Source organism: Hakea prostrata, chromosome 6, assembly GCF_041222555.1.
Source record: "Hakea prostrata isolate BN-2017 chromosome 6, UWA_Hpros_2, whole genome shotgun sequence".
NCBI classification, from domain to species: Eukaryota; Viridiplantae; Streptophyta; class Magnoliopsida; order Proteales; family Proteaceae; genus Hakea; species Hakea prostrata.
Window position 1 is genome coordinate 39,819,394 of NC_142605.1, and position 10,687 is coordinate 39,830,080.

At 36.6% G+C, this 10,687-nt stretch overlaps 2 protein-coding genes across 2 annotated transcripts; one reads left to right on the top strand and one right to left on the bottom strand.

Annotated features, from left to right (window-relative positions):
* The first annotated feature begins 1,886 nt into the window (after nucleotides 1-1,886).
* Nucleotides 1,887-6,352, top strand: LOC149014073 (signal recognition particle 19 kDa protein, putative / SRP19). The gene is made up of 4 exons (XM_089159821.1): nucleotides 1,887-2,193; nucleotides 3,354-3,538; nucleotides 3,716-3,815; nucleotides 5,922-6,352. The coding sequence occupies exons 2-4, from the start codon at nucleotides 3,362-3,364 to the stop codon at nucleotides 6,050-6,052; spliced, it is 408 nt and encodes a 135-aa protein (XP_089015947.1). The 5' UTR covers nucleotides 1,887-2,193; nucleotides 3,354-3,361; the 3' UTR covers nucleotides 6,053-6,352.
* LOC149014074 (uncharacterized) lies at nucleotides 6,228-10,687 on the bottom strand. Its single transcript, XM_089159822.1, has 5 exons — nucleotides 10,562-10,687; nucleotides 10,416-10,480; nucleotides 10,201-10,307; nucleotides 9,237-9,271; nucleotides 6,228-7,496 (listed from the first exon to the last, which is right to left on the bottom strand). Exons 2-5 carry the CDS (start codon nucleotides 10,416-10,418, stop codon nucleotides 7,429-7,431), a joined length of 213 nt encoding a protein of 70 aa, XP_089015948.1. The 5' UTR covers nucleotides 10,419-10,480; nucleotides 10,562-10,687; the 3' UTR covers nucleotides 6,228-7,428.

The following is a 10,687-nucleotide window of genomic DNA, read 5'->3' on the forward strand; positions in this document are numbered from 1 at the left end:
ATAAAATGATAAATGTGTATTCAAGTAGATCCAATGATTAAGTTAGTATGAGTAATCTACTCGTAATAAATGAATATTGACATTGATACATTGGATTAACCTTAACTTCGGATCGTGTGTGGCTGAACTATTTGATAACTCAGATTTGACCTTGTATGGATGTGTTTATATAAAGAGGTACATGTATGTATAGAGTCATGAACTTACAAATAAGGTACCTCTCTGCTAATAGGTGTCCCCTCATAATAGGCACTTGATTGTACCTCTCCACTAATAGGTACCTCTTCATTAGGAAACAAACATTATAATGTGCCTGAAAGTATCTTGATTACATCCTCGGGGGTGAAAGCTAAGGTTCATCGGGCCTTGGGCGCACCTTGATTACATCCTCAGGGGGGGAACGCTGTCTGCAAGGATCGAACCCATGACCTCTCCACTGAGAAGTGTGGATCTTTACCACTCTACCAATTGTTTGCTTTATAATCATGTTTGTATCTCAAAGTTTTACCAATGTTTCATTTTTTGTTGAAATAGGAGGAAATCAATGAAACATATTTATATAAAAAATGGAAAATCCCATATCTATTAAACATTTGCCTCATAAATTTGGGTTATATGTGAGATATCACGTCCTAAACATAGGTCGAACTTGAAAGTCCGAACATTGCCTAGCCGGGGACACAAGGTTATCACTATTGCATCCCCTCATTTGAAGTATTCACTTGCAAAAAAAGAACATAAATACGACTTTTCACAATGTTTAAAATAATTTGAGCTTTATGTCATGGGTCATCATCCCATCCACTATGGGAACTCTGTAATTGATCTTTGTCGAACTCCAAAGTTCAAAGTCTAGTTGAGAATCATTCTTTGCAGTTGGTCAGTGTTTGCCTTCCATCATTACAAGTTCATTCATTCTCTAACTTCTCTATCTTTCGTAACTCAAGTTTCCAACATTTTAAAGACTTCTTTTAATCTTTTGGATGAATAATTTGCATTATACTCAAACTAAACACATAGTATCCTCCACCCGCCCCCTCCAAAAAAAAAATTAATAAAATGAAATTTTTTAACACCATCACTAAATTATCCCCTAAAATTAATGTCACTCCCTGAGTTATTTAATCTATCAATCATAAGTCATAACCCATATAAGTAAAAGCAAATCAAAGACCCGTGCCATTAGAAAATCATAGTTAAGAGTTGATATAAGCAAATTAAATATTTAACAAGGACAACAATAACTTTGAATGAGAAAGCCATGCTTGACTAATTTTTTCATCTCCCTCTACCATGTATGAGTATTCCTCTTCATAAGTCCTTACAAAGTTTATGTATTTTGAATAGTATTTTTAAAATTAAAATATGGAGGTAAAATTGAAAATAGATAAGTAAAAGACTAAAAAGGATTAGTAATACTTTAATAGAGAATTTGTTTGATAAACTGAAATACCTCAGGGGTGGTATTAATATTAGGGATAACTCAAGGAGTGTCATTGAAAATTTTCTTATATTTTTTGAGCAAATTACACCGGCACCCAAAAATGAAAGCCTTAAAGCACCTATACCCCATTTTATGTTTGCAAAACATAGAGACCCTAAAATTGAATTTTCATTGAACACATTAGTCAAATTTATTTCAATTCAAAAAATATCTCTATAATAAATAGTAATTTAACGGTTTTCAATGATAAATTGGACTAATATATTCCATAAAAATATAATTTTGGAGTGTCTGCGTTTTTTCAAATATAAAATGGGTACCAGTGTCTTAAGGCTTCCATTTTGAGGGTGAGAGTGTAATTTGCACGTTTTTTTACGAAAATAATGTCATGAATAGCTGATACTATAGTAAGGGTAATTTTGTCAAAACACCTAAAATCCAAAACCACAAAACCGGAGAGATCGAAATCGTTTTACTCCTCTGTTCTTCTGAAATGATGCTTCTTCAGGCCTTAACTTACTGGCATCGATCTCGTTTCTCCCCTCGATGCTTCATATCTCAACCCTAGCTGTCGAACTCGCTTTCGCTCTTCTTTTTCCTCAAACGACGCTTCAGACCGTCCAGGCGAAGTGATCCCTCTTCTTCTATCTTCGCTATCTCCAGTCAGTCCATCGAAATCAGCTTGTTGAAGCAGTGCGGTCTCTTCTCCATCTTCTCCTGGTGGGATCGTAAGAAGCAGAGCCGTCAAGGTTAATGAAATAATCAATCTTCGTCTTGGAATTCTTCATGTTCATATTATTCTTATTGTTTCGTCTTTCTCCCAAATGTGTATCTTGTTATAGGGATTCTTCCATTTTCATATACATTTTGTTTTGATCAGTGTAAATCAATCAATCTCCTTTTCTTGGGTACAATTAAAACAGAGAACAAGCCAAAGCCTGTGCATGTAACGTTCGAAAGGAACCTTCTGGGTTTTACCTTTATTTATTGGAAGTAGACGTATAGCCTATCGGACACCCCCTCCTTTATATAGATCGGTGTTCTCAGGTTAAAGAAAATGTCAAAAAGCAAATGCTTTTGAGTACTGAACCATTTTGGTAAAATGGAAGCAATCAATTTGAAGATTGGTGACACACCTTGATACAAGTAATGGACAAAGTTTCCACTTTTGTGGTTCGACATTCATTTACATAGCAGGCAGGTAGGAAGACGTTCATACTCCATCTTTCTTCTTGTTCCAACCCAGGGCCGATATTAATTTGTCAAGTTTATTGAAGGCTTGGAAAGAGCGAATTCTGGGGTAGGGTAGGCTTGTGAAAGTAGGGATTTGGTTTAATAGGGCCCTCGAAAATTGAAATGAAAAGAAGAAGATATGCTCCTGGAATTGGCTTTACTTCCATCACTCATTCTTCTTATGTGTTTGTTCATCATCTTTTCTATCATTCATTTTTTGTAAGCCTTAAGTTCGTAGTGTGCTATTATTATAATGTTATCTTGTTTAGTATAATGATCAATGGCAAATATTTTATCGTGAGCGAGTGGTTCTTTTACCTCAATGAAATGATAATACCGTATATCTTTGTTAGAAAAATATTGGCATATTGCAGCACCATTGGTTTATCCCATCTCTGTTTTAGAAATCCATTGGTGGCACATGCAGCTCTTTTTGATAATCAATGGTGATAAGGTCTGCATTACATTGTAGCACCATTGCTATAACTGATGGCTTCATCTTACTTCCCTAAATGTGATTCATTTATTGACATCTTTTCCCCTTTGGATGGTGTTCTTGAATCATGAAATTCAAATTAAATATTAATCCCTACTTCACCTTTGATGACAGTGTCTATTATCCTTGTAGCAGCTGTTAACGTGCTCTAGCTCATAATATATTGTTGGCTGTTTCTAGTGTCAGGTATGGATGGAGCATTGCCTAATACAAAGAAGTGGATTGTGTTTTATCCTATTTATATAAATTCAAAGAAAACTATAGCTGAAGGACGGAGAATTAGCACTGGTAAAGCATGTGAAAATCCCACTTGTGTTGAGATCGGTGATTGCTGCAATTATCTGAAGCTACCATATGTAATCGAGGTCTTTTAGTCTTTCCCGTAATCTAATTTATTCGTGGCCCTGTTGCATTCTTTTCATAAAAGCAGTGTGTTCCCCTCCTTCCTTTCTACACCCTTTAATTGCTTAATGAAGATGACATATGGTTTCTGATAAGATTGCTAGCTTGTACTTACAATTCATGGTGCTTTATACTTACAGATTGATAAGGCATACCCACGTGATTTCATGCAAAGAGGGAGAGTTAGGGTATTGCTGAAAAAAGAAGATGGATCTTTGTGCAATCCAGCTATAGCTTCACGTGAGTGTTAACACTTCTTCTTCCCCATCCCAAGTTCCCCTCTCTCCCCACAACACTGAAAAACACCAAAACTTTTCTCTGTGTTGGAAGTGCTCAGTGTTAATTCTTGTTGATGCATAGTCAGACAGATTTATCTTTCATGTCAATTGAATGATAGCAAACATGAGTATGTTTCTTATTAGATCTCACTTACAAACTAAATTGCCAAAATATAAGCATGCTGTTTTCATGGTGTGAGGATTCTAATAAACAATACATTAGAATAGCCTTTTCTCATGACCAAATCTTTGAAGGTCGCACTTATCTTGGAAAGGGCACTTAGGCGTTTATAATGCAGAGTTTCATATGGTTGACTTCTGTTCTGGATGGTGCTCTGTATTGTTAAATGATTTCTTTTGAGAAAACATTGCACTGGTTAGGAATTACAGGTCAGTGCCATTAAATCAAATTCTTGGGAATAGTTTAGACTATAGAGAAGCATTTTTTGGGCCACAAACAGAGATTACTCTTACTCATAAATGGAGCAGGATTGTAGAAGCCTTTACATGCTTACAGCTGCTATGTGACCCCTGGGTAAGGCTCACAAATTCAGTTAATACGTTTGCATCATGAGCTAGCCATGTCTTAAATTCCAGACAGATTTCAGTTCCCTAAATGTTAGGGTGCTTAAAATTGTTTGAAAAGGTAAGATTATTTGAGCATGGGACCACGAAATAAGGGGAAATAGAAGCACTAATGTATATGGTGGGGAAAAAGAAAGGTTAATTGTCATTGTTAACCTTTCTAATTGTCTGTACATCTCAGACACAATTTCTGATTTAAAATGTTTAATTTGTGTTAAAAACTTGTTTTGCTTTTATTAACCAAAGTGGAAAAGTTACTGATGCAGCCAATATACCATACACCTTTACGCTTACCTTATATATTTTATTTTCTATCCAGTTAACATGAGATCCCTTCAGTGAGAATCCACTCAAGGTGATCTCTGGGTTACTGGAAATTGAATATCCAATATTCCTTGATAAACTCACTTCATTAGCAACCATATCAACTCAGGATTGAACAAATATGAACAGAAACAGATAAGAAAATGTAATTTTCTTTATAGCTCACCTTCTCATCTATGAACTTAACCCAGAAACGCTGCATGGCTCTCTCATAAGGTTCTTCAGGCATTAGGGTTTAACCTTTCCAGGTCTCATCAATACATTCAAGTATGATGGTGGATTCTAGGATGATATTTTCGTTGTGTACAAGAACAGGGATCTTCTTTTGAACTGGGTTATATTTGAGAAGCAAAGGACTCTTGTTAGCTAGATCTTCTTCAATGTATTCATAAGGGACACCCTTCAGTTTCAGAGCTAACTGAACTCTGTGACTGTATGGGCTTATCCACATGCCCATCACCTTTACTTCTTCAGCCATTGATGTTCTTGCAGTTGCTCTTTCTTTTCCTTTTCCATTGATAACAAGGGTTCACCTTCTGTTACACAATGCAGAGTTTCATATGGTTGACTTATGTGCTGGATGGTGCTCTGTCTTCTTGATTTTGGTTTGTGGGGGGGGGGGGGGGGGGGAGGATAAAGAGAAGAAAGCTGGAATTTCATTGACCATGAAAGAAAAGATTTGGATCCCATGGAGACTACACAGGATTACCAAAAACCACACAAGGACTGTCTGTCCCTGTGCAAACCATTCTTGAAGGAATTTGGTGTGTTTAAAGATTGTTTAGTGTTCCTTATGCTGAGCATTTTTCAGTGAGAAGCTGAAGGACCAAATTCCCCTAAAAAAATAAAATGAAATGGATTAATGGATCTTGCAATATCTTTTATACTACTGTGTTTGCATGATTTTGTATTTCCTTTTTTTATTCATTGTTTATAGGCACATTTTCTTTCTTTCTTCTATACGTAGACCTGTTTACAGCATTATAATATTTTATGCAGATATGTGTAGTTCTTCTCCATCTAATATTATCCACTTTTTAATGTCATTTTCATCCTTCTACGTAGAGACAGTGGAAAAATTCTATTCCACATTTTCCTCTCCACTTCTCTTGATGGAAACAAACAGATGCGTAACCATTCTCTTTTGATTCTCTTGCAGGGAAACAATTGATGCTCCAGGTTGCAGAGATGGTCCCCAGACACCACGGGAGGACCAAGAAGCAGGAACCTGCACCAGCATCAACTGCAGGACCCTCCAAATCTGGAAAAGGTGGAAAGAAAAAGAAATAATTTGGGTTTTGTGACAGCAGAAAGCTCTCCATGTCTTCATTTCTTCTTTTTTGATGACCCTTTCGAAGGGGCTTACTGATACCAGGCTTTGAATTTCACAATTTAGTTGATGTTTTACTCTAAAAGAGTAGTAGTTTCTCGTGTTATTCATTTCATAGTAGCTCTCAAGGTAATCTTTTTATGTTTTCTGGGATCCTTCCCCTGAACTTAGGTAGGACATTCCTGTAAACCTCAGAATTTACTCATTGAACAGCTTTGTTCCCAACTTTTGACATTAATCTATATTGAGCTTCTTTCCAATCCCTTGTGATTCTAACTCCTTTGCCCCTCATTTCAGCAGCAGATTTCATCCAAGAAACCAATTAAGGGAATTTATTCTTCACTCAAGTAGTCACACCAAAGAATCAACCAGATACATTTACCATTATCTGGAATTTGGGAAGAGATTTATGAGAATTTCTCGGTTGCCTTTCTGCATAATGATTTAGTACCTGATAGACAGATAAGCATAGTTGTGCTTAAATTAATTTGATTTCGGCATCAAACCTACCAATTTAGGATCCAAGCTTTTTATCTTCTCGCGTGAATCGGTTCCAACTCCCAACCTTTAATTAGGCAAGGTTCAAGATCCCAGCGTGATGTGCTATTTTGAATCATAAAGAGCCTACACATGAAAAATCTCTTCTTCAAATGGACTTGGCACCTTTCTGTTTTATAAAGGATTACTCAGCATTCATAGTTATCCTACTGAACAAGGTTGGACTGCAGGGATCAACCCAGACGGTCGCTGATAGAGAGCATAGAGACTAAATGAGTTACACTGAAATACTTGGAACATTTGAAGAATAAACACCTTGGACAGCTTTGGAAGTTTGAATCCATAAAAAAATCAATGAAATCTCATTCATCCGATCTTAAACCAAATATTTGAATCCTGTAGGTACACGATGAATGATAGGTCAAGAATCCTCTTATAGTGAGTGTAGAGGTAAAGAGGGAGCAATGATGGAGTAACTGGAGTCTAGACCCACAGCCTCTTAGAGATAATTATTAAAGACAAAACGGGAATCATCTCCTACGAATGGCTGATCAGCTCCTGTACAAGATAGCTTGAGAAGTCAAAGACACCCATTCCTTTCTGCTGAGAGATGCTTCTTTTTTTCCTTCAAATGCAGTCTGGAGGGACTGATACCCATTTAGGTAAGTCGATGATGCTGTTTTTCTCTTTCATTCCCTTCGAATACTACAAAGAACAATCCTCAATGCCATCTATATCACAAAAATATTGTATAACACCACAAGGTTTTTAATGGGTGGGCAGACCCTCATACACACGCAAAGATGAATGAAGCTACAAACTGAACAGAGGATCATCCTTAGGAAATTATGATCGAAATGCCCATCGTGAAACATCCCACAGCAACCCACGGGCTCAAACGCTCACCTGTTTCAATATGAAGGAACCAGAGAGGACTGTAAAGCAATCTCAAGTTAATAAAAGGATCTACAAAGACTAAATCATTCAACTATAGGCAAGGAAACTTCACTGTAACCCTATAAGGCTATAACCGAGACCAAAGTGTAATGCAGTCCCCGTAGCCTGTGTACATGGGTATGGGTGGTGGTTAGGGGTTTCAGAGGGGTGAGTGTAATACAGTCCTAGTTCTTTTGTGTGGTTTTAGTACCAGATTGTTCTTGGCTTTGCTTTTTTTGTTATTTTCAATCACAATGGGCTAAAATATGAATCCCAAAACTTAGGTTTAAAGAGATGCACAAAAATTAGTATTTCATTGAATAATTAGTTGTTGATTACAAGTCAACAGACCAAGTTTAGGGATGTTACGAATACCAATCTAGGTTTCTATGTTAGAGTCTTCCTCTTGCAAGGTTAGTACGTCTAAGAATCTGAAGGAAACTTATGTCATCATGATTTTGACACACTCTCTCTCCCTCATCAATCTTGTAAGAGTTTTCTTGTTTCAACTATTTGACAGCTGCCTTAATATTCCTCCAACAGATTCAATCTACTCTCCTACATTATCTCTCAACCCCAGATTGATCTCCATACCTCCGCTCTCCTCCATTATAATCACTATCTACTTTTCACCACCAAATAAATCTGCAAAATGGTGTATCCTACTCTGGCCATAGGATACTTCATTGTTGACTTAGATCTGGTCATATAAGTACCATCCATCAGTTTGGGAGTCTTTGCCACCCATTCCATTAGTAGGTTCATTACATGCAGCCCAATCTAGACAGTCTGCACAAGTGTGTGTATCACATATTTATTCATTTCCTATTGCTGGGTCTGTATGCTTCACAGCAGTCTACATTCTAACCCCCAAAAAAGGGGAAAATATCAGTCGATACACTATGTTGATTTGAGACCTGCACATCAGAGGGAAAAAGAGACTAAATTTACCTGGTTTTAGAGTTCAGTAGTTAAGAGCAATAGAGCATACACCAAAGACTTAATCATTACTAATCTTACCATCATAATTTATCTGATTTTGTATCAGAAAGGTTGACAAGAGTGATGTAGAAAGGAGTCGAATATAACTGAAATAAAATCTGACAAAGGTGCCAAGTTACAAATGATTGATTATTTGATTATTGAGACTACTTGAAGGATGTACTAAAAGGGTCTCAGCTGGACAATTGCAGGCTCACATATCACCTACACATCTTGAGTATCATACTTAAAAAATTATATTGCAATAAGTTTTGTGTATTTCGTTCAGTTTTTGGCTGAACTTTCAAACTTCTGGTTTGAGGCCACTGGACTGAAGCACCTACACCCACTAAAGTTCGAAATTTATACAAGTTTAAAGTCTACAGTATCTTTCCACTTGGTTCATACTCAATACAATATTTAGCTCAAGAACTTTGAACACCAAAATCAAACAATTGGGGGTTATTGGTCAAGAGCTCTAATAAAATGGACCATTGATCATGTGCACAGACAGCACATGGACCACTTCACTGACTTCCTAAGTGTAGAAAAATTTCCAGATAGGAGAAAACGCAGAAATGCTGAAATTTTATTTCTTGGAAGCAAGTTTAAATTTTATTTCTTGGAAGCAAATAGAAATGATTATCGGAGGAAATCTACAACTTAGTACAAGCATCACAAGTGCATGAAAAGTTATATATAAAGGCAATCAGGTGTCAAGGAACCTACCTATTCTGGCAGCCTTCCAAAAGAAGCCTCGAAATCTGCCAATTTCACAATCCAGCAAACCAAAATAGATTAATATTGAATACAAGCACAATTCAATCTACTCAATAGTTGTAGATGTCAATACCTAAGGTTCTTAACATATACAAAAATCATTGTCACTAAGATGATGATGTCAAATTGATATGTATCAAGATCATGAATGATTAGATAAGAGATAAAAACATTCAAGGAACTTTGAAGTATCATAAATGAGATGAAGGAAGGTTGACTAATATGGTTCTGTCATAACTCATGAGCAACAAGGACCAATGAAGCATTAGGAAGTATATATATGCAATATTGAGTGATATGGTGCGCATATGGGAATGGTACTTCCATGTTCAAGCTCCATTAGTTGGGACAAGTCTCAGTGGGTTTAGTTTTTATAGATAGAGACTGCTTCAGTCCTAGCACGAGAGTTCTATATAACTCCATCTGATTGCCAGGGAAGGAAGTGAAATTACTTTGAAAAGCAAATGTAATACAACAAACTTGATTGTGAAATGAAGTAAAATTCAATACACAAATTTGCCACGGTTTGTAGTTAACTACACAATGGTGTTAGGTAATGATTACAAAAGTTTCTCTTTGAGATTTAATTTAAATCCTTCCCCCTTGCAACCAGTCTGAGATTTCAACTTTCAGTTTCAATTTTCCTATAATATGAGCCATGCAACACCATATACTTCAAAATACCCATAATGCTACATGATTCATAACTTGTCTCCATGGATCAAAGTCAAGCAATTAACGATGATCCAGTCAAAGAATTCTCAACCTTCCCGAATTCACTGTAAAAAACTTGTGATGATAAAGTTTAAGAGACGTGGCAAAATGGTATTGAGAAACAAGAAGCATTTGCTAATACCAACACAACTAAATCCAGGAAAGCTGAAACAAAATGATAGGATAAATTGATCGGTACCCAGTTTTCTGTTCGAGGATGGTGGGAAACTGCATCTTCACGTAAGTGCAGGAGCAAATAACTAGCAGCACCACCGTCAGAAACGAATGGAAATTGAAAAGAGCAGACTGTCAAATCCATCAAACAAATAAACGAATTAATTTTTTTTTCTTCCTGATTTTCACTACAAACGTAAGTTTTCCAGAGTAACGCTTTACTAAATTTCTTTCTTTTACCATTTCTCGGATTCTCCTTCTACTGATTGGGTTTCCTTGATTGGATCTACAGAGATAATTTAAACCTGAAACCAACAAAAACGATAAATCTCCAACAGCAAAGCTTAATCTAGGAGAGAGAGAGAGAGAGAGAGAGAGAGAAGTGCCTCATTGAAGGCTGAAGAGAGCTCTCGAAGAATTCACAGCTCCTCGTGCGCTACAGCAACCTCGTTTTTTCCTCTCTGAGATCTCCTTCTTCCCCCTCGTGTCCAGTTTGTTATATCCGAAACGGT

Coding starts and splice junctions, on each gene's coding strand:
- LOC149014073 (XM_089159821.1), top strand. CDS start 3,362: ATGGATGGAGCATTGCCTAATACAAAGAAGTGGATTGTGTTTTATCCT. Junction 3,539..3,715: donor AGCTACCATATGTAATCGAG/GTCTTTTAGTCT, acceptor TTATACTTACAG/ATTGATAAGGCATACCCACG. Junction 3,816..5,921: donor CAATCCAGCTATAGCTTCAC/GTGAGTGTTAAC, acceptor ATTCTCTTGCAG/GGAAACAATTGATGCTCCAG.
- LOC149014074 (XM_089159822.1), bottom strand. Junction 9,272..10,200: donor ATCCTCGAACAGAAAACTGG/GTACCGATCAAT, acceptor TGAAATTGGCAG/ATTTCGAGGCTTCTTTTGGA. Junction 7,497..9,236: donor TTGGAAGGCTGCCAGAATAG/GTAGGTTCCTTG, acceptor ATATTGAAACAG/GTGAGCGTTTGAGCCCGTGG.